Source organism: Mya arenaria, chromosome 8 (assembly GCF_026914265.1).
Source record: "Mya arenaria isolate MELC-2E11 chromosome 8, ASM2691426v1".
NCBI classification, from domain to species: Eukaryota; Metazoa; Mollusca; class Bivalvia; order Myida; family Myidae; genus Mya; species Mya arenaria.
The window spans coordinates 36,537,133-36,562,989 of NC_069129.1; the positions used below are offsets into that span (position 1 = coordinate 36,537,133).

General features: G+C 38.4%; 1 protein-coding gene across 10 annotated transcripts in view; it reads left to right on the forward strand.

Annotated features, from left to right (window-relative positions):
• LOC128243279 (MORN repeat-containing protein 1-like) overlaps window positions 1–25,857 on the forward strand; it is a 105,265-nt gene that overhangs the window by 15,651 nt on the left and 63,757 nt on the right. For 9 of the 10 annotated variants that reach the window (XM_052960945.1, XM_052960936.1, XM_052960939.1 and 6 more), the window contains exons 4-8: window positions 128–221; window positions 6,427–6,453; window positions 15,256–15,343; window positions 20,380–20,596; window positions 20,868–20,985. In XM_052960945.1, coding sequence (XP_052816905.1) covers window positions 128–221; window positions 6,427–6,453; window positions 15,256–15,343; window positions 20,380–20,596; window positions 20,868–20,985 — 544 coding nt within the window. The remainder of the gene's footprint in view (window positions 1–127; window positions 222–6,426; window positions 6,454–15,255; window positions 15,344–20,379; window positions 20,597–20,867; window positions 20,986–25,857) is intronic. The other variant, XM_052960938.1, reaches the window with a different exon arrangement.

The window sequence follows — 25,857 nt, forward strand, 5'->3', positions numbered from 1 at the left end:
ATTCTACATAGTCAAACTTATTAAAAATTCAAATTTCCAAAGCCAAATTCATTAGGTAAGGATTCAGGCTAATGTTGCTCTTAATCCTAATAAATCAATTACTGATCGTACAAATATTCCATTTCAGGTTTTGGTGTGATGAAGTCGATAAAGGAAAACTGTCTATATAAAGGATCATACGTGGGCAATCGTCGGCACGGGCAAGGAACTATGATCTATCCGTAAGACTGACATATTTTTCATAAATCATCAAAAAACATCTGTCAGTGCTAACAGCTTATACATTTTTTTTTATATCCAACAAATATGAAGACATTGTATATATAGTTAGACCACGATTAAAACATACTTTGTTCGGTCTTGCCCTACCCAAATCTTCAGAGGTGGATTATAGGTTGTTACAGTTTATTGTTTTACTTCCTAAACACTTTTTCATCCCTTAAATTGTAATGAAATATTGAAAAAAATCATATAACCACTAGAGAGGCTAAAATAACTTTCGAGTTGCAGGTACTTTTGTGAGTTGGTCGTGTAACGGCAAACAAACTATTTAGTAATAGTGACCTTCGTTATATTAGCCAAAGGTCCCAATGTGAATGTTATTATTTGTTTTAATTAGTTTAAGGCCAAATATTATATCTATTTATAAACATCACTGTGTTTTTTGCAATTTAGTATGCTTTTTATGAAGCAAGAATGTGAGAAACTCGGTGATTCAAAATTTATTTTAAGTTGAGGGATTGTCGTAGACTTGGCATTATTGTCAGGGTCGTTGTTGTTCCCATTGTTTGCAGAAGCATCAAAGCAGCATCGTTGGAAGCATGCAAAAACTTTAACCTTGGTCAAACCACTCAAAAAACCTTCAAATAGAATAAAAAAAGTATTACCTAAAATAATTGAATCTGAGCAAACAGGTATTTTCAAAGGTAGATATATTGGGGATAATGTTCAACTTATAATTGAGATCATGCATATCTTGAAAAAATTATATACCCTGGCTGTTATTTTTCGCCGCCTTTTTAAAAGCATTTGATAGTATTGACCACTTTATCATATTTGACTGTCTGCAAACGTTCAATTTGGGCTCAAATATTATACAATGGACCAAACCAAACACTTTCATAAAGATACACAAAGTATAATTACAAACAATGGTCATTGGTCAGAAGCTTTAAGTGAATAAAGGAGTATTACAAGGTTGTCCACTTTCTTCAATTTTATTTATCATTATGTCTACAAATGCTGTCTAACTAAATATAGCAAAACCCTGATATCAAGGGTATAAAGGTCAGTAATACGGGAAATAAGCAATCACTGTTTGCTAATGATTCTAATCTTATTTAATTGTGGTTTAAAAAAATCTTTGAGCAAAACTTTGGAATCTTTTTCAAAATGTTCAGGTCTAAGCCTCAACACAATTAAATCTGTAATTCTAAGAGTGGTTGCTTTAAAAACACAGAAATAACATTTTGTCAAGCTTAACCACTTACATGGACTTCAGAATATGCAGCAGCATTAGGTATTACCTTTCACAATAATAAGCAACAAATATTGATTAGTAAAGTAACGGTTGTGAAAATTCATGCTCTACCAAAAATAATGTATCCTTTCACTGTTTTAGCTAATCTAAGCAAACTAATTGTTGAAACCATTAAAAAAGCTATTTTCTCTGGGATGGTAAGCCAGACAAAAAAATATATGTACTGGTTACATATTGTACCCAAACTATATAATTTGCTTAAAGCTTATACAAGCATGGAAATAAAAACTTTTTAAATAATAAATCAATATAAATCAATAATACAACTTTTTCCATACCTGTTGTGTTTCATAACTAGAATTCAAAAGTAAACTGGATGGAAGCCATAAGCAAGTACTTAAATTAAGAGCAATTGGTATAAAAAATATATATATGATAATATATACAAATCAACAATAGACACAACCTTATGCAGTTTTTACTGCAAGTACCTGTTGAGAATTTTACCAACTAATAAACTTTTTAAAGTAAAAAAAGGTTGATTGTAGTTTGTGTACATTCTGTAATGCAGGTGTTAGATCAATAAAACATTTATACTGGGAGTGTTATAAAACACAACAGTTCTGGAAAAAAATTAAAAAAGTTTTATTGTTTCAACAACAATGAATATTGTAAAAGGTAAACTTGAGGCTTGATTAAGGAATAGTATGTTAGAACCTGTACATGTAATCATGATGTAACATTTGTTATTATCTTAGGCCACACCAAATTAATTTTTTGTTCCTCTGATTTTTACCAAAAAAATTTGGAGCGAGCGAGCTAAAAAAAATACAATTGTGTCAGTTTTCATAAAACCTGAAGAGATTTAAGAGCGAATAATATATTTTTTTTATAATCAATATAAAGAACAAAGATTTTTCAACATAATTGCCCTTTAACCCATTTGAATGCAATCTTGAATTGAATCTCTATTGGACAATGGAAAAATACATACCAGATTTCTAAGATAATTTTAACATATTTTAAGTATGATGATCATTCATAATAAAAAAATAACCCGGCTTTTAGGAACAAGTTTGAAACAACTTATCTACCTGAATCACTTTAACATCATTTGCAACTGTATTCAGACATTTATAATGACTGATTTTGGATGTTTAAAAACGTTGTCTTACACAGGCAGCATCAAACAATTTAGGAGTCAATTTACATTTTAATTTCTTGACTTAATATCATTTTGAATAACACAGTAAATGCAATGGCATGTGCTTACCGAAATAAGGGTATCCTCAGAATCATTTTAAGGTTTGTTGGGAGATGTTTAATTAATCATGACAAAAATATAGGTGCGGATCACACAATAAAAATAAAAAATTTTTTTTTTACATTTTTACATTTTCAAAAAAAAATGTGCAGTAAATCCCCGGAACGAAGCATCAATTTGGTGTGGCCTTATGGTTCTAATGAAAGTTTACATGAACTCAACAAAGTGTTACAAGAGCAAATAGCATTGCCCAAAACAAGAAATGAAAACTATTCAAAATGACATTATTTAATAAATCATTGCAAGACATAAATAGCAATATAGAACAACATTCTACTGCATCATAACAATAAAATATTGTAGATTATCTTTTCCCCATTGTTATGAAACATTGCGTGTGTGTGTGTGTGTGTGTGTACGTGTGTGTGTGTGTGTGTGTGAATGTGTGCGTGCATTTGCGCAAATGAAACTTTGTACACATCTGTCATGACATACACATGTACAGCAAAGCTCTGACATGACATACATATGTACAGCAAGGCTCTGTTATGACATACACATGTACGGCAAGGCTCTGTTATGACATACACATGTACGGCAAGGCTCTGAATTGACATACACATGTATAGCAAGGCTCTGACATGACATTCACATGTACAGCAAGGCTCTGTTATGACATACACATGTACAGCAAGGCTCTGACATGACAAACACATTTATAGCAAGGCCTTGACATGACATACACATGTACAGCAAGACTCTGACAAGACAAACACATGTACAGCAAGGCTCTGACATGACATACACATATACAGCAAGGCTCTGTTATGACATACACATGTACAGCAAGGCTCTGAATTGACATACACATGTACAGCAAGGCTCTGTCATGACATACACATGTACAGCAAGGCTTTGACATGAAAAACACATATTCAATGTTCGGCAAGGCTCTGACATGACACACACATGTACAGCAAGGCTCTGACATGACATACACATGTACAGCAAGGCTCTGACATGGCATACACATGTACAGCAAGGCTCTGACATGACATACACATCTACAACCAGGCTCTGACATGGCATACACATGTACAGCAAGGCTCTGATATGACTTACACATTTACAGCAAGGCTCTGTCATCACAAACACATGAACAGCAAGGCTCTGACATGACATACACATTTACAGCAAGGCTCTGTCATCACAAACACATGAACAGCAAGGCTCTGACATGACATACACATGTACAGCAAGGCTCTGTTCATGACAATCACATGTACAGCAAGGCTCTGACATGGCAAACACATGTACAGCAAGGCTCTGTCATGACATACACATGTACAGCAAGGCTCTGATATGACATACACATGTTCAATGTACAGCAAGGCTCTGACATGACATACACATGTTCAATGTACGGCAAGGCTCTGTTATGACATACACATGTACAGCAAGGCTCTGTTATGATATACACATGTTTAATGTACGGCAAGGCTCTGTTATGACATACACATGTACAGCAAGGCTTTGACATGACATACACATGTACAGCAAGGCTTTGACATGACATATACTTGCACAGCAAGGCTTTGAAATGACATACACACGTACAGCAAGGCTCTGTTATGACATAAACATGTACAGCAAGGCTCTGACATGACATACACATGTTCAATGTACGGCAAGGCTCTGACATGACATACACATGTACAGCATGTACAACAAATACACATGAACGACAAGGCTCTGACATGACATACACATGTTCAAGGAGGCTCTGACATGGCATAAACATACAGCAAGGCTCTGTCATGACATACACATGTTCAAGGAGGCTCTGACATGGCATACACATGTTCAAGGAGGCTCTGACATGGCATACACATACAGCAAGGCTCTGTCATGACATACACATGTTCAAGGAGGCTCTGACATGGCATACACATACAGCAAAGCTCTGTCATGACATACACATGTAAGGCAAGGCTCTGTCATGACAAACACATGTTCAACGAGGCTCTGACATGACATACACATGTACAGCAAAGCTCTGTCATGACATATACATGTACGGCAAGGCTCTGTCATGACAAACACATGTACAGCAAGGCTTTGACATGACATACACATGTACAGCAAGGCTTTGACATGACATATACTTGCACAGCAAGGCTTTGAAATGACATACACACGTACAGCAAGGCTCTGTTATGACATAAACATGTACAGCAAGGCTCTGACATGACATACACATGTTCAATGTACGGCAAGGCTCTGACATGACATACACATGTACAGCATGTACAACAAATACACATGAACGACAAGGCTCTGACATGACATACACATGTTCAAGGAGGCTCTGACATGGCATACACATACAGCAAGGCTCTGTCATGACATACACATGTTCAAGGAGGCTCTGACATGGCATACACATGTTCAAGGAGGCTCTGACATGGCATACACATACAGCAAGGCTCTGTCATGACATACACATGTTCAAGGAGGCTCTGACATGGCATACACATACAGCAAAGCTCTGTCATGACATACACATGTAAGGCAAGGCTCTGTCATGACAAACACATGTTCAACGAGGCTCTGACATGACATACACATGTACAGCAAAGCTCTGTCATGACATATACATGTACGGCAAGGCTCTGTCATGACAAACACATGTATGGCAAGGCTCTGACATGACATACACATGTACAGCAAGGCTCTGTTATGACATACACATGTTCAAGGAGGCTCTGACATGACATACACATACAGCAAAGCTCTGACATGACATACACATATACAGCAAGGGGCTCTGACAAGACATACACATGTAAGGCAAGGCTCTGAGATGACATACACATGTACAGCAAGGCTTTGTTATGACATACACATGTACAGCAAGGCTCTGACATGCCAAACACATGTACGGATGGCTCTGTCATGACAGTCACATGTACGGCAAGGCTTTGTCATGACATATACATGTACAGCAAGGCTCTGACATGACATTCAAATGTACAACACATAAACATGTACAACAAGGCTCTGACATGACATACATATGTACAACAAGGCTCTAGCATGACATATACATTAAAACAAGGCTTTGACATGCCATATACATGTACAGCAGGGCTTTGACATGACATACACATGTACTGCAAGGCTCTGACATGACATACATATGTACAACAAGGCTCTAGCATGACATACACATGTAAAACAAGGCTTTGACATGACATATACATGTACAGCAAGGCTCTGTCATGACATACATATGTACAGCAAGGATTTGACATGACATATACATGTACAGCAAGGCTTTGACATGACATACACATGTACAGCAAGGCTTTGACATGACATATACATGTACAGCAAGGCTTTGACATGACATACACATGTACAGCAAGGCTCTGTCATGACATACACATGTACAGCAAGGCTTTGACATGACAAACACATGTACAACAAGGCTGTGATATAACTGATGGACTGAAAAACAACAGAGGATAATTTGCATTCCCCCCCCCCCCCCCCCCCCCCTCTGCTTGTTTTTTCTATTCCGCTTGTTAGCATGAAATTGTCTTGATATTTGCAATATCAACAAGCATAATCCAGTAACTACCCATTGAAATATTTTCATATCATTTTGACATTGTTGTAGCTTGAGCTGCCTTACAAATCCCAGCAGGTATTGTTATATCACTGAACCAGGAATGGTGTTCTCAATAATAATAGTTCATATCATTTTCCAATTTCTGATTATTCTTTTCTGTTTGTTAGCTCATTTCCACCTTTATTCTGATAAAGCTTTTTAACCTCTCTTCTTATGTTACTTTGTACTAACGCTCATGTTTCTGTCAATAGGATCACCTGATGGATTCTGATTTAACCTTTTAGTCTGCTTCTGATGAAATCTGTCATTAATTGGTTTTATTACTGGTATATTATATGTTGTTTATTCTGCAGTCTGTGCCCTTTCTAGAGACATTTGCATCAGCAGTTATTTATGTTTGCATTATTAGATCAACAGCCAGGCTGCAATTTATGGTTTAGAAAAGCAAAGAAAGAAAATGGCTGTCACATAGTATATCTTGTGCATTTTTCTGTCAAAATTTCGTGTGATTTATATAAATAATTCCTCTCCTGAATTTGGGCTACATAACATTGTCTCAAACTCTAGTACACTGGTACACTGGTACACTAGTACACTGGTACACTGGTACACTAGTACACTAGTAAACTGATACACTACTACACTGGTACACTAGTACTGTGGTACACTGGTACTGTGGTTCACTGGTACACAAGTACACTAGTACACTGGTATATTGGTACACTGGTACATAAGTACACTGGTACTGTGGTACACTAGTACACAGGTACACTGGTATTTTGGTACACTAGTACACTGCTACACCAGTACACTGGTACACTGGTACACAGGTACACTGGTACACTTGTTCACTGGTACACAAGTACACTGGTGCACTAGTACACTGGTACAATGGTATACTGGTACACTAGTACACTGGTGCACTAGTACACTAGTACACTGGTACACTGGTACACTGGTACACTGGTTCACTAGTACACAAGTACACAAGTACACTAGTACACTGGTACACTAGTACACTGGTTCACTGGTACACAAGTACACTGGTGCACTAGTACACTGGTTCACTGGTACACAAGTACACTGGTACACTGGTTCACTGGTACACAAGTACACTGGTTCACTAGTACACTAGTACACTGGTACACTGGTACACTGGTTCACTAGTACACAAGTACACTAGTACACTGGTTCACTGGTACACTGGTATATTGGTTTACTGGTACACTGGTATATTGGTACACTGGTACACAGGTACACTGGTACACTGGTTCACTGGTACACAAGTACACTGGTGCACTAGTACACTGGTACACTGGTACACTAGCACACTGGTACACTGGTACACTGGTTCACTAGTACACAAGTACACTGGTTCACTGGGACACTGGTATATTGGTTCACTGGTACACTGGTATATTGGTACACTGGTACACTGGTACACAGGTACACTGGTTCACTGGTACACAAGTACACTGGTGCACTAGTACACTGGTACACTGGTACACTGGTACACTAGTACACTGGTACACTGGTACACTGGTTCACTAGTACACAAGTACACTGGTACACTGGTACACTAGTACACTGGTACACTAGTACACTGGTACACTGGTACACTGGTTCACTGGTACACAAGTACACTGGTGCACTAGTACACTGGTACACTGGTACACTGGTACACTAGTACACTGGTACACTGGTACACTGGTTCACTGGTACACTAGTACACTGGTATATTGGTACACGGGTACACAAGTACACTGGTATTTTGGTACACTGGTACTGTGGTACACTAGTACACAGGTACACTGGTATTATGGTACACTATACACTGCTACACCAGTACACTGGTACACAGGTACACTGATACACTGGTACACTAGTGCACTGGTTCACTGGTACACTAGTACACCGCTACACCAGTACACTGGTACACTGGTACACAAGTACACTGGTATTTTGGTACACTGTTTTTGTGGTACACTAGTACACTGGTATATTGGTACACTGGTACACAAGTACACTGGCATTTTGGTACTGTGGTACACTAGTACACTGGTACACTGGTACACAAGTACACTGGTACACTAGTACACTGGTTCACTGGTACACATGTATATTGGTACACTGGTACACAGTTACACTGGCACACTGGTACACTGGTACACAGGTACACTGGTACACTGGTTCACTGGTACACTGGTTCACTGGTACACAGGTATATTGGTACACTGGTACACTGGTACACAGGTACACAGGTACACTGGCACACTGGCACACTGGTACACTGGTACACAGGTACACTGGTACACTGGATCACTGGTACACTGGTACACTGGTACACATGTACACTGGTACACTGGTTCACTGGTACACTGGTACACAGGTACACTGGTACACTGGTTCACTGGTACACTGGTACACATGTACACTGGTACACTGGTTCACTGGTACACTGGTACACAGGTACACTGGTACACTGGTTCACTGGTACACTGGTACACAGGTACACTGGTACACTGGTTCACTGGTACACTGGTACACTGGTACACTGGTACACAGGTTCACTAGTACACTAGTACATTAGTACACTGATACACTGGTACACTAGTACTGTGGTACACTAGTACTGTGGTACACTGGTACACTGGTACACTAGTACACTGGTACACTGTTACACAGTTACACTGGTACACAGGTACACTGATACATTGGTACACTAGTACACTGGTACACTAGTACACTGGAACATTGGTACACTGGTACACAAGTACAGTGGTACATTGGTTCACTTGTACACTGGTACACTGGTACACTAGTACACAGGTACACTGGTACACTGGTTCACTGGTACACTGGTACACTGGTACATAGGAACACTGGTACACAAGTGCACTGCTACACTGGTACATTGGTACACTGGTACACTAGTACACTGCTACACTTGTACAGTGGTACTTTGGTACACTGGTAAACTGGTACAGAGGAACATTGGTACACTGGTACACAAGTACACTGGTACATCGGTACACTGGTACACTAGTACACTGGTACACTTTAACAAGAGCAAAGTTTTTCCATTGCAGAATGGTGAAGGGATATTCTTCATTGTCTTACACATTAGAGCATATTTTCTGAATCAAATGCCGAGGCTCCTTGCAACCTTGTAAGCTTGCAGACTTGTGGAATGAATCTGTTGCAAGTTTGTGGCTTTGTTGAAAGTATATAACAAGCCTTATGTCCTTGCAAGCATGCATCCTTGCAATCTTTCAGCAAACTCGTGGAATTAGCTACAATTATTCTACTTGAGCATGCCAAATTTTAAATATAATAAGGATATATTTTTTAAAGGCGTAGTTTAAGAAATGTTTGGCATGATAATCCCCTGCTGTACATCTCCTGTTTATTGCACTGGTGTCACAGTAGGGGCCATTTTCTGTGTATTTGTTTATTGGCTCAGGGCCAATTAGGGTTGACTCTTTTCGAGAATATAATCACATTGTCTCACTAATACATATAAACATTATGCATAGCTAATGTATTTATTAATTAGACTGATTGAAAGTAAATCCTAAACAAAAAAGAGTTATAAGTTTTTAATAACTCTTATTCTTATTCAAAGGCATTGTAATAATATTTTTATTATTATTTATTGATAACATATAGAAGGCTTAAACTAGGCCTTTAATTACTAGATTAAATTGATTTTATAAATCCAAACATAATTTTTCATGTCATACTCAACTATGGAAGCAAAGAATTTAAATAAGGTTTGACATATAGTGACTAAACTTGGTATATAGGAAGAGTTTATAGAGACCTTTCAGAGGATTGTGTTTGGGGCCCCTAGGGTCAAGGTCAAGGTCACTGTTACTAAAAATAGAAAAACAGTTTAAACTGAATCTCACAACAAAGGCTGAAGATCTTTTGTCAATCATTGAAAACCTGGTTTTGTCTCATTGCAGCATTTCTTGTTTACTTTTCAATTTGACCTTTTTAATGCTTTTGAAAGGCACATATTACATCTTTATTCATTTCTATGACAAAGCAGCATAAAGCCTAGTCAAGCACATTGTCCTATGACAGCTATGTTTCATAATGCAGTTAATTTCTTTGTAGATTTTTCTGTCTTTGCATTAAAATGTAATCATGTTTTATATTAAATACATACTTATGTTTAAAAAAACAACAGCAAAAATACAGAAACTAATGCTTGAAATGTGACTTGCTTGTTGTGTGTGAGTTTTTTCTGTGTGTTCTGATTTATGAGTCATTTCTTTCTAAGCTAGCTCCTTTTGTTAAAACTATTTTTGAACAGGTGTTCATGCTTGCATTTCTTTTTATATGTAAGAAAATACCATCCTTATTATATTAACAGTGACTGATTTTTAGCTTGACTTTTTGAAGAATAAGGAGGCTATACTACTTACGTCGGCGTCCAGTTAAATTTTAGGGCAAAGTGGCATTTTCACTTATAACTCCATTACCCATCTTTCAATTCACTTAATATAACTTCACACAGTTGTTCAGGACCAACACACTATGAGGTTACAAAACTCCATATTATCTAAATACAAATTATGGCCCCTGAATTACTTGGAACTTAGGTTTAAGTTCTAGGGCAAGTTGGGATTTTTACCAATAACATCTATATCCTTCATTCAATTGACTTAATACTTCACACAATTATTGATGACCATCTTAAAATTAGGTTACATTACACTATTTCATCGGAAATACAAACTAGGGCCCCTGATTGACTTAAAAAAATTGGTTCAAGTTTTTGTGAACTTAGTGTTTTAACTCAGATCACTGTTCATTCAATGGCCTTCATACTTTACACACTATATATATATATATATATATATATATATATATATATATATATATATATATATATATATATATATATATATATAGCCAACACACAGTTAGGTTACATTAGGTTCCATATTATACCTAAATACAAATTATGACCCTTGATTGACATTTTGTTTTACTTTTTTTTTTCAGAACTCACATGTATGGTATCAAATAATTTTAGTTAGGTTTGACATATATAGTGACCAAACTCAATAAGTATATAGGAAGAGTTTATGGAGACCTTTCATAGGATTGCGTTTGAGGCACACTAGGGTCAAGTCAATGTCACTGTTACTAAAAATAGAAAAATGGTTGGTACTGAATAACTTTAATTAGGGTTGACATTTTGTAACCAAACTTGCTATATTGGAAGAGTTTATGGAGACCTTTCATGGGATTGTATTTGGGGCCCCGAGAGTCATGGTCAAGGTTGAGGTCACTGTTACTAAATAAGAAAAATGGTTTGGGCTGAATAACTTTAGTTAGGCCCTAGTGAGTACTAGGGATGAGATGAGTACACTGTAGTGAGTACATGGGCTGGGATGAGTACACTGTGGTGAGTATAAGGGCTGGGATGAGTACACTGTAGTGAGTATTAGGGCTGGGATGAGAACACCATAGTGATAATTACGGATGAAATGAGTACACTGTCATGAGTATAAGGGCTGGTGATGAGTACACTGTAGTGAGTATAAGGGCTGGGATGAGTACACTGTAGTGAGTATAAGGGCTGGTGATGAGTACACTGTGGTGAGTATAAGGGCTGGTGATGAGTACACTGTAGTGAGTATAAGGGCTGGGATGAGTACACTGTAGTGAGTATAAGGGCTGGTGATGAGTACACTGTGGTGAGTATAAGGGCTGAAATGAGTACACTGTAGTGAGTATAAGGGCTGGGATGAGTACACTGTAGTGAGTATAAGGGCTGGGATGAGTACACTGTAGTGAGTATAAGGGCTGGTGATGAGTACACTGTAGTGAGTATAAGGGCTGGGATGAGTACACTGTAGCGAGTATAAGGGCTGGTGATGAGTACACTGTGGTGAGTATAAGGGCTGGGATGAGTACACTGTAGTAAGTATTAGGGCTGGGATGAGAACACCATAGTGATAATTAGGGATGAAATGAGTACACTGTAGTGAGTATAAGGGCTGGGATGAGTACACTGCAGTGAGTATAAGGGCTTGGATGAGTACACTGTAGTGAGTATAAGGGCTGGGATGATTACACTGTAGTGAGTATAAGGGCTGGGATGAGTACACTGTAGTGAGTATAAGGGCTGGGATGAGTACACTGTAGTGAGTATAAGGGCTGGGATGAGTACACTGTAGTGAGTATAAGGGCTGGGATGAGTACACTGTAGTGAGTATAAGGGCTGGGATGAGTACACTGTAGTGAGTATAAGGGCTGGGATGAGTACACTGTAGTGAGTACTAGGGCTGGGATGAGTACACTGTAGTGAGTATAAGGGCTGGGATGAGTACACTGTAGTGAGTACTAGGGCTGGGATGAGTACACCATAGTGATAATTAGGGATGAGATGAGTACACTGTAGTGAGTGCATGGGCTGGGATGAGTACACTGTAGTGAGTATAAGGGCTGGGATGAGTACACTGTAGTGAGTACTAGGACTGGGATGAGTACACCATAGTGATCATTAGGGATGAGATGAGTACACTGTAGTGAGTAATAGGACTAGGATGAGTACACTGTAGTGAGTATAAGGGCTAGGATGAGTACACTGTAGTGAGTATAAGGGCTGGGATGAGTACACTGTAGTGATTATAAGGACTGGGATGAGTACACTGTAGTGAGTACTAGGGCTGAGATGAGTACACTGTAGTGAGTATAAGGGCTGGGATGAGTACACTGTAGTGAGTACTAGGGCTGGGATGAGTACACCATAGTGATAATTAGGGATGAGATGAGTACACTGTAGTGAGTACATGGGCACGGATGAGTACACTGTAGTGAGTATAATGGCTGGGATGAGTACACTGTAGTGAGTATTAGGACTGGGATGAGTACACCATAGTGATAATTAGGGATGAGATGAGTACACTGTAGTGAGTAATAGGACTAGGATGAGTACACCATAGTGATAATTAGGGATGAGATAAGTACACTGTAGTGAGTAATAGGACTGGGATGAGTACACTGTAGTGAGTTCTATGGCTGGGATAAGTACACCATAGTGATAATTAGGGATGAGATGAGTACACCACAGTGATTATTAGGAACGAAATGAGTACACCATAGTGTGTACTAGAACTGGGATGAGTACACAGTGAGTTCTAGGGCTTGGATGAGAACACTGTAGTGAGTACTAGGACTGGGATATGTATACCATAGTGAGTACTAGGACTGGGATGAGAACCCCACAGTGAGAACTAGGACTCAGAATAGGTCACCAAATTGAGTACTAGGACTGGAATGAGTACACCATAGTGAGTACTAGGACTGGGATGAGGACATCATAGTGAGTACTAGGACTGGAATGAGTACACAGGGAGTTCTAGGGCTGGGATGAGAACACTGTAGTGAGTACTAGGACTGGGATAAGAACCCCACAGTGAGAACTAAGACTCAGATGAGTACACCATAGTGAGTACTAGGACTAGGATGAGTTCACAACAGTGAGTACTAGGAGTGGGTTGAGTACACCACAGTGAGTACAAGGACTCGGAAGAGTACACCACAGTGAGTACTAGGACTGGGTTGAGTACACCACAGTGAGTACTAGGGCTTGGCTGAGTACACCATAGTGAGTTCTAGGAGTGGGTTGAGTACACCAGAGTGAGTATAAGGACTCGGAAGAGTACACCACAGTGAGTACTAGGACTGGGTTGAGTACACCACAGTGAGTACTAGGGCTTGGCTGAGTACACCATAGTGAGTACTAGGAGTGGGTTGAGTACACCAGAGTGAGTATAAGGACTCGGAAGAGTACACCACAGTGAGTACTAGGACTGGGTTGAGTACACCACAGTGAGTACTAGGGCTTGGCTGAGTACACCATAGTGAGTACTAGGACTGGGATGAGTACACCACAGTGAGTACTAGGGTTTGGCTGGGTACACTATAGTGAGTACTAGGACTGGGTTGAGTACACCATAATGAGTACTAGGGCTAGGTTGAGTACATTGTAGTAAGTACTAAGGCTGGGATGAGTACGCTGTAGTGAGTACTAGGGCTGAGATAAATACACTGTAGTGATTACATGGGCTTGTAGTTAGTTTTATTAGGGCTGACATATTGTGACCAGACTTGGTAATTTGATAGAGTTTAAAGAGACCTTTCATGGGATTGGGTTTTGGGCCTCTAGGGTCAAGGTCACTGTTACTAAAAATAGAGAACTGGATGGTAGTGAATAACTTCAGTAAGGGTTGACATATTGTGACCATACTTGGTACATAAGTAGAGTTTATGGAGACCTTTCAAGGGATTTTGTTTTGGGGCCACTAGGGTCAAGGTCAAGGTCCCTTTTTCTTAAACTAGATAACTTATTGGTACTGAATTACTTTAGTTAGGGTTTACGTACTGTGACCAAACTTGGTTTGTAGGAAGAGTTTATGGTGGGCTTCCATGGAATTGCATTAGGGGCCCCTAGGATGAAGGTCACTGCTAATTAAAATAGAAAAAAACAGTTGGAACTGAATTTATGGTAGCAACAAATGCTGAAGTCCTTCTGTCAATCTTTAAAAATCTGGTTTCGTCGCATTGCAGTGTTTCTTGTTGACTTTTTAATTTGACTTTTTTTATTGCTTTTGACAGGCCCATTTTACATTATAATTGTATTCATTTCTTAGACATAGCAGTTTATAGTCGAGCATGCTGTACTATGACAGCTCTTGTTCATAATCATGTTACCATTTTATTTTTTAAACATATCATGTGACTAGTCCTGGAAAACTGCAGTTGCTGCCAATGTTTGATTACTATCAAGTACTGGTACAACATTATGATTACCTCATGCTTGACCTGATCTGATCTGATCTGCTGTTTGAACAGGAAAGGTGATCGTTACAATGGAGACTGGGAAAATGATTTAAGGCACGGAGAAGGCGACATGAGGTTTACAAGCGGAACAGTGTACGAGGTAAAACATACTTTTAATGATGCATTTATGAAAAATATTAATTACTGATAACAAGATTGTAACCGTGTGAGGGAGTACTTAATAGCTGAAAACGCGAAAATATTAAATGATTGGTGAATGCTAAAATATTTACTTTGGTCTAATATCAATTCTTAAGGTAGAAAGCACCTTTTTTATCCCCCACCTTGAAAAGGCGAGGGGATATAGTAATGGTAGGCGAGATTCTGTGCGTGTGTGCGTCCGTCCGTCCCACATTCATTTCTTTGCATCTCCTCTTACATATCTCATACGATTTCTACCAAACTTTCACAGATTAATTATCATAAAGTGAAGCAGCGCATATTGTCGGGCTTTTGCGATTCAACCATTTTTGAAAGAGTTATAGCCCTTTGTTTATTTTACATTTAAAATTGGTTTCTTCACATCTCCTCTTACATTTCTCATGCGATTTCTACCAAACTTTCACAGATTGATGATCATAAAGTAAAGCAGCGCATATTGTCGGGCTTTTGCGATTCGACCATTTTTGAAAGAGTTATAGCCCTTTGTTTATTTTACATTTAAAATTGTTTTTATGCAACTCCTCTTACGTTTTTCATGCGATTTCTACCAAACTTCACAGATTGATGATCATAAAGTGAAGCAGCGCATATTATTGGGCTTTTGGGATTCGACCATGTTTGAAAGAGTTATTGCCCTTTGCATATTTTACATTTAAAATTGGTTTCTTCGCAACTCCTCTTACATTTTTCATGCGATTTCTACCAAACTTTCACAGATTGATGATCATAAAGTGAAGCAGCGCATATTGTCGGGCTTTCCCGATACGCCCATTTTTGAAAGAGTTATTGCCCTTTGCTTATTTTACATTTAAAATTGGTTTCTTCGCAACTCCTCTTACGTTTTTCATGCGATTTCTACCAAACTTTCACAGATTGATGATCATAAAGTGAAGCAGCACATATTGTCGGGCTTTCCTGATTTGACCATTTTTGAAAGAGTTATTGCCCTTTGCTTATTTTACATTTAATATTGGTTTCTTCGCAACTCCTCTTATGTTTTTCATGCAATTTCTACCAAACTTTCACAGATTGATGATCATAAAGTGAAGCAGCGCATATTGTCGGGCTTTTGGGATACGACCATGTTTGAAAGAGTTATTGCCCTTTGCATATGTTACATTTAAAATTGGTTTCTTCGCAAATCCTCTTATCTTTATGACTATATAGTGATATAGCACATATTGTCAGGCTTTTGCAATTTGACCATTTTTAAAAGAGTTATTGCCCTTTCTTAATTTTTACACATTTCTTATGTTCCTGAAAAACTACCCTTACCATTGATTGGCTTTCGTTACAAAAAATGCCCCCATGAGGCGGGGGATATAGCTGTCTGTGACCGCTCTTGTTCAAATTAAACTCCTCTCCTATCCTTCATAAGAACCATTGTTTTCAACATTCATTCATCCTTTTTTATATATGAAAACAATTCTTTTAATTGTGGCTAATCTTATTTGGGAGTAAGAGTGCATCTTTAATAAAAATATATCTCCATAAATCAAATGTGAGAGGCCTACTTTGTTGTTATCAGTGATGAGTGAAATGATCCATGAGACTGTCCTCATTCCTTGTAACAAGAGGGATTTTTGCATTCAAGTGACACTATTGAATTATTTTTTTAACAATTGGTCCAAAAGACCAAAAAGTATTGTACACCCATATTTTATGGATACATATATTTATGCACGGTGAGCCTTCATGTATGGTTTCACAGTACATATTTTAAATGGTTGCAACCATAAATTATGAGTGCACCATACATTTTTTTGAGCCCCCATAAAATATGGTTGAAACCCTTGTTATTATAGGCAATTATGGATGCATCCAGATCTATTTTAGGCAATTATGGATGCATCCAGAACTAATTTAGGCAATTACGGATGTATTCATATCTATTTTAAGTAATTATGGATGCATGCATATCTACAGTATTTCAGACAATTATTGATGCATCCATATTTACAGTATTTTAGGTAATTATGGATGCATCCATACTTACAGCATTTTAGGCAATTATGGATGCATCCATATCTACAGTATTTTAGGTAATTATGGATGCATCCATATTTACAGTAGTTTAGTCAATTATGGATGTATCCATATCTACAGTATTTTAGGCAATTATGGATGCATCCATATCTACAGTATTTTAGGTAATTATGGATGCATCCATATCTACAGTATTTTAGGCATTTATGGATGCATCCGTATCTACAGTATTTTAGGTAATTATGGATGCATCCATACTTACAGCATTTTAGGCAATTATGGATGCATCCGTATCTACAGTATTTTAGGTAATTATGGATGCATCCATACTTACAGCATTTTAGGCAATTATGGATGCATCCGTATCTACAGTATTTTAGGTAATTATGGATGCATCCATACTTACAGCATTTTAGGCAATTATGGATGCATCCATATCTACAGTATTTTAGGTATTTATGGATGCATCCATATTTACAGTATTTTAGTCAATTATGGATGCATCCATATCTACAGTATTTTAATCAATTTGGATGCATCCATATCTATAGTATGTTTAGGCTATTTGGATGCATCCATATCTATAGTATGTTTAGGCTATTTGGATGCATCCATATCTATAGTATTTTAGGCAATTACGGAAGCATCCATATCTACAGTATTTTAGGCTATTTGGATGCATCCATATCTATAGTATGTTTAGGCTATTTGGATGCATCCATATCTATAGTATTTTAGGCAATTACGGAAGCATCCATATCTACAGTATTTTAGGCTATTTGGATGCATCCATATCTATAGTATGTTTAGGCAATTATGGATGTATCCATATCTACAGTATTTTAGGCAATTATGGATGCATCCATATCTACAGTATTTTAGGTAATTATGGATGCATCCATATCTACAGTATTTTAGGCATTTATGGATGCATCCGTATCTACAGTATTTTAGGTAATTATGGATGCATCCATACTTACAGCATTTTAGGCAATTATGGATGCATCCATATCTACAGTATTTTAGGTATTTATGGATGCATCCATATTTATAGTATTTTAGGCAATTACGGAAGCATCCAAAGGCTCTGTGTCAAAGGCTCTGTGTCAAAGGCTCTGTGTCAAAGGCTCTGTGTCAAAGGCTCTTTCAATGGGCTTGACATGTCTCCATTTGGCGTCTAGTGTATAGTATTGTTTGATTTGACAAAATATTAAATTTCATGGCATTGGTACAATGGAATTCTATACAACTAGTTTGTGAAAACTCTTTAATCTGCACTTCAGTTTGTCATTTATAAAGTATTCGTCTGCAGTAATTGGGTTTCAATAGTGATGTTACAAGACATTTCATTAGTCAGAAAAAAATATAATGGATGTGGATGCATAATCTATGAAACGCTAATATTTTCTAAATATAGATAAGGATGCATTTTTATTTTCTTCATATTGGTTGCACCAATACTTTAAATAGATATGGATGCCTCAATGTTGCAGCCATAAATTAATGTGTGGTGTGTCCATCATTTTTGGCTGCAAACGTAAATTCTGTGTGCACTGTACATCTTTCACTTTTGGAACATTTCGTACAGCATATTAAATACTGTAAAATTGTCAAATTGATATCATCATACCCCGCCAAATGAAGCTTGAAGGGGGTTATATTGGAGTCACCCTGTGGTCGATTGGTCCTTTGCAAATGTTCTTGTCTGGAGCATACCTTAACAAACTACTGGATTGAATTTAATTAGACTTTATACAATGATAAATTATAATGCGGTAAATTGAAGTATACAGGAATCAAAACTTTATAATAGCCAATTACTGAGTTATTGCCCTTAGTCATTGCCCTTTCTTGTCTGGAGCCTATCTTGACAACTAAAACATAACTTCATACAATGGTAAAGCACAATTAGAGGAAGTGCTTTGTACAAAAACCATACATTTATTATTGCCCTTTATTACTTTTTTCTTGTATGGAGCATTACTTGAAAACTAAAGGATGAAATTTAATTAATCTTCCTACAATGGTAAAGCACTATGAGAAGAAGTGCTGTGTACAAGAACCATAACTCTATATCAGCTTATTACAGAGTTATTACCCTTTTTTACCTTTTTTTTGTCTGGAGCATACTTTTATAACTACTGGATGGAATTTTTATCAAACTACATACAATGGTAAAGCACAATTAGAAAATGAACAAAAACACTCTTTCACAGTAAATTTACGATACTTTTGAAATCAGTGTAATGCGTGAAAAACAGTAAATCCACGAGACTGTCCAAATTCTTTGTTACAACAGAGGTTTTTCTTTGAACAATTTAATCTACAAATAATGTATATTGTATATCTAATAGAATCATAGTTTTCAATAGATATAGAACCATACCCAGTCTCATGGATGTTCCACATCCTGTTGCTGTCAATGAACAATCTCATTGAAAATAACTACCTTTTTCAAATGAGCTTAGCGTTTCAATGTTTGAAGTATAAAATGATTGTGGCCTTTGCCCAGACCACTAAATGAGTTTCAAATTATGTGCAAAATCTATGGCCTGTCAATTGAATTCACACATTAAAGAAAAACCATCTGCCCCAGTGTAACTAACTTCTAAAGAGACTGGCTCACAAAGCATCCATAAATGTTAAGCGTAGCTTTAAATTAGGCTCACAAGAACTGTGCATTTATAAATGAAACTCTATGAAGAGTTAAAACTGGCTGCCCAAAACTGCCATTAAGGCTGTACAAATGGAGTGTCCCCATGGTTCAACATGGCATTGTGCTCATGCTTTGTTTATCTGATTTTATTTGTAAACAGTAGTAAGAGATTGCTATTTTGCAGACATTGTAGTTTTAGCTTCAGAATGATCATTCATCAATAATACATAAAAAAATGATATAACAAAATAGGAATAATTTGTATCACTATTCATATAATAAAATAAGAATAAGAAAATAGTAACTATACAACCACGTAACTTTCTAATTAGGGCCATTTCGAGGATGATACTTTCCAAGGTGATGGCTTGATGCGTCACTGCTCCGGGCTCATGTATCGTGGGGTTTGGGACCACGGGAAACCCTCTAAACTGCCCAACAGGATTGCCATACTAAACCCAACAGGGAAAGAGTTTATTGAGATCACACAGGGCCAACCTTTTAGTATACAGATACAGTGTGTCGACCAGAACGGGGATGTTATTGAAGGTGAGCAATTGCTGTTTAGTTTTAATGCTCCTACTATTTATTTAAGCTTGATTGTAAAAACAGCAACTCCTGAAAGCTGATATGAATTGCTCCATTGGCCTTAACAGGACAACTATTAAACACTGGCATGATTCACAGGTTTTAAAACTTTGTATTTTAAATTGTTCTTCAGAGTTAATATCAATGAGACGCGAAGCAAACTTAATTATTATTCCTATGATGTTTTCATTACAAGAATATTTATTTCTTAACCAAATGTTTCCATTTTAAGCTGACAATGGTCGAGAGTTGCGGATCACAGCAGGCTTCAAACACATTAAGGCGAAGAAAGGCACGGCCATCTTTGATCTCATTGAAGAGTATGAGGAAAAACCAATGGACACACCATAGTGAGTACTAGGGCTGAGATGACAACACCATAGTGAGTACTAGGGCTGGGATGACAACATCATAGTGAGTACTAGGACTGGGATGAGTACACCAAAGTGAGTACTAGGACTTTGATGAGTAAACCATAGTGAGTACTAGGACTGGGATGAAAACACCATAGTGAGTTCTGGGACTGGGATGAGTACACCAAAGTGAGTACTAGGACTTGGATGAGTACACCATACACCGTAGAGTGTACACACCATTATGAGTACTAGGGCTAGGTTGAGTACACCATAGTGAGTACTAGGGCTTGGATGAGTACACCACACTGAGTACTAGGGCTGGGATGAGTACACCATAGTGAGAACTAGGACTGGGATGAGTACACCACAGTGAGTACGAGGGTTGGGATGAGTACACCACAGTGTGTACTAGGACTGGGATGAGTACACCAAGTGTGAACTAGGACTGAGATGAGTACACCACAGTGTGTACTAGGACTGGGATGAGTACACCAAGTGTGAACTAGGACTGAGATGAGTACACCATAGTGAGTACTAGGGCTAGGTTGAGTAAACCATAGTGAGTACTAGGACTATGTTGAGTACACCACAGTTAGTACTAGGGCTGGGATGAGTACACTATAGTGAGTTCTAGGGCTGGATTGAGTACACCACAGTGAGTACTAGGGCTTGGCTAAGTACACTATAGGGAGTTCTAGGGCTGGGTTGAGTACACCACAGTGAGTACTAGGGCTTAGATGAGTACACCATAGTGAGAACTAGGACTGGGATGAGTACACCACAGTGAATACGAGGGTTGGGATGAGTACGCCACAGTGTGTACTAGGACTGGGATGAGTACACCACAGTGAGTACTAGGACTGGGATGAGTACACCACAGTGAGTACTAGGACTGGGATGAGTACACCACAGTGAGTACTAGGGCTGGGATGAGTACACCACAGTGAGTACTAGGACTGGGATGAGTACACCACAGTGAGTACTAGGACTGGGATGTGTACACCACAGTGAGTACTAGGGCTAGGTCGAGTACACCATAGTGAGTACTAGGACTATGTTGAGTACACCGTAATGAGTACAAGGACTAGGTTGAGTACACCACAGTTAGTACTAGGGCTTGGCTGAGTACACTTTAGTGAGTTCTAGGACTGGGTTGAGTACACTGGAGTTAGAACTAGGACTGGCATGGTGAGTATTAGGACTGGGATAGTGAGCACTAGCACTGGGATGGTGAGCACTAGGACTATGATGGTGAGTACTAGGACTGGGATGGTGAGCACTAGGACTGGGATGGTGAGTACTAGGACTGGGATGGTGAGCACTAGGACTGGGATGGTGAGTACTAGGACTGGGATGGTGAACACTAGGACTGTGATGGTGAGCACTAGGACTGGGATGGTAAGCACTAGGACTGTGATGGTGAGCACTAGGACTGGGATGGTGAACACTAGGACTGGGATGGTGAGTACTAGGACTGGGATGGTGAGTACTTGGACTGGGATGGTGAGTACTTGGACTGGGATGGTGAGCACTAGGACTGGGATGGTGAGTACTTGGACTGGGATGGTAAGCACTAGGACTGGGATGGTGAGCACTAGGACTGGGATGGTGAGTACTTGGACTGGGATGGTGAGCACTAGGACTGGGATGGTGAGTACTAGGACTGGGATGGTGAGTACTTGGACTGGGATGGTGAGTACTTGGACTGGGATGGTAAACACTAGGACTGGGATGGTGAGCACTAGGACTGTGATGGTGAGTACTTGGACTGGGATGGTAAACACTAGGACTGGGATGGTGAGCACTAGGACTGTGATGGTGAGTACTTGGACTGGGATGGTAAGCACTAGGACTGGGATGGTGAGTACTTGGACTGGGATGGTGAGCACTAGGACTGGGATGGTGAGTACTTGGACTGGGATGGTGAGTACTTGGACTGGGATGGTGAGTACTAGGACTGGGATGGTGAGCACTAGGAATGGAATGGTGAGCACTAGGACTGGGATGGTGAGTACTTGGACTGGGATGGTGAGCACTAGGACTGGGATGGTGAGTACTTGGACTGGGATGGTGAGTACTAGGACTGGGATGGTGAGCACTAGGACTGGGATGGTGAGCACTAGGACTGGGATGGTGAGCACTAGGACTGGGATGGTGAGTACTAGGACTGGGATGGTGAGTACTAGGACTGAGATTAGTGCACCACTGTAGTAAGTACTGGGACTAGGATCAGTACACCGTATTTCATGTTTATAATAGGGATGCAAACGAATATTCGAATATTCGATCAAACGTTTGGTATTCGAATGTCAAAATCGGTATTCGAACATTCGATGTTTTTGTTGAATTAATAAATTAATAAACGTTTTGCCTACAACTGTCATCTTCCTCTGTCTTGTTTTACAACGATGGACCCGTTATGCCAGAGGTGTGAACTTATGACACTATACACGCGCCATATCGGATATATCGCTGGGAACTATAAACAGTCCCCGTAATTTTGTATTTACTACTGTTAGACAAGTGAAATCAGACACATTCCAATTATTTTTTGAACATTTAAGATCGGCCTTTATACCAATGTGTTGTCTTCACTGCTAATCAAGCTTGGTGATATTGCGCAAATCCCCATGATGATTCGAAGGACATGTGCTAGTTATGTGCTTTAAACTGTTTTCCATGTTTCATTACAACGCTCTTGCGTTGAAAAGTAATTGTATGGTTTAACGTTTAAATATATTTGTCCTGTATTTATGTAAAATACATCAGTCAAAATCGACGTTTGGGCATGGTTGGTGTCGTTTTCTATAAATATATTTCGTAAACATCAATCCCAGAACGAGGCTGCAAGTACCACGTTGGCGCATATTGTCATTTAACCGGGAAAAAACGAAATTCCCCTATCTTATTTTGTATTGTTTACAAAAGTAAACGCAGAGGAATTGATATAGTTTGTTTTTTTGTTTAAAATATATCGCTTTTTCTTGGGATATATTCTGAAAATGGGGAAATTCAGAGGCTAATTTGTGGAATAATAAGTGTCCGTCGCGTGTATCGAATACGACAAAGAAGGGTACCAGGGCCCTGGCTATTACGTATATTCAATCGAAAGAATTACCGAATATTTGAATATCAATTTTGTCATTCGTTTGCATCCCTAGTTTATAATAATCTTTTGTTTAAACGTTGTTGAAATTGAATTATTTTACTCACATTTATGTTTATGAACACACAACAGCATTGGCAGCATTGGCAAGATACTCATTTTAACAGAACTGTGTGAATCAAACCCTAAAATCATTCAAATACTAATAGCATTAGTAGCACTTTTTGGCAAAATGCATTTTCTGTCACATTTAAAATGATCAACAATATAAAATGTGATCTAGTCCCTTTAAATTCAATTGCCTAACTATACAGACACATAGATGTGCAGGCCTGTCTTGCTTTGGGAGAATGAATAAGGGTTTCTTAATATTACTAACACCATGCAAAACTAGATTTGGGATGAGTACCCATGCATCTGTATATTAAAACTCAATTTTCTACTGGCTTAAGTCCCAGGAGGTACCATTTTGTATAGAGGGATACCTTCATGTATAGAAAGGTATCATCATGTATAAGGAGGTACCATTAGGTATAGAGAGGTATCATCATGTATAAGGAGGTACCATTAGGTATAGAGAGGTATCATCATGTATAAGGAGGTACCATTAGGTATAAAGAGGTATCATCATGTATCCGAGAGGTATCATCATGTATGACGAGGTACCATTAGGTTTAGAGAGGTATCATCATGTATGAGGAGGTACCATTAGGTATAGAGAGATATCATCATGTATAAGGAAGTACCATTAGGTATAGAGAGATATCATCATGTATCCGAGAGGTATCATCATGTATGACAAGGTACCATTAGGTATAGAGAGGTATCATCATGTATGAGGAGGTACCATTAGGTATAGAGAGGTATTATCATGTAAAAGGAGGTACTTTAATGTAATGAGAGGTATGATCATGAAGAAGTAGGTACCATCATGTATAGAGAGGTATCATCATATATGAGGAGGTAACATCAAATATAGAGAGGTATCTTCATGTTTAAGAGAGGTATCATCATGTATGAGGAGATACCATTAGGTTTAGAGAGGTATCATCATGTATAAGGAGGTACCATTAGGTATAGAGAGGTATCATCATGTATAAGGAGGTACCATTAGGCAAAGGGAGGTATCATCATGTATCCGAGAGGTATCATCATGTATAAGGAGGTATCATTAGGTATAGAGAGGTATCATCATGTATAAGGAGGTACCATTAGGTATAGAGAGGTATCATCATGTATCCGAGAGGTATCGTCATGTATGAGGAGGTACCATTAGGTATAGAGAGGTATCATCATGTATGAAGAGGTACCATTAGGTATAGAGAGGTATTATCATTGATCCGAGAGGTATCATCATGTATGAGGAGGTACCATTAGGTAAAGAGAGGTATCATCATATATAAGGAGGTACCATTAGGTATAGAGAGGTATCATCATGTATAAGGAGGTACCATTAGGTAAAGAGAGGTATCATCATGTATGAGGAGGTACCATTAGGTATAGAGAGAGGTATCATTATGTATAAGGAGGTACCATTAGGTATCCGAGAGGTATCATCATGTATGAGAAGGTATCATTAGGTATAGAGAGGTATCATCATGTATAAGGAGGTACCATTAGGTATAGAGAGGTATCATTATGTATAAGGAGGTACAATTAGGTATAGAGAGGTATTTTCATGTATAAGGAGGTACCATTAGGTGTAGAGAGGTATCATCATGTATAAGGAGGTACCATTAGGTATAGAGAGGTATCATCAT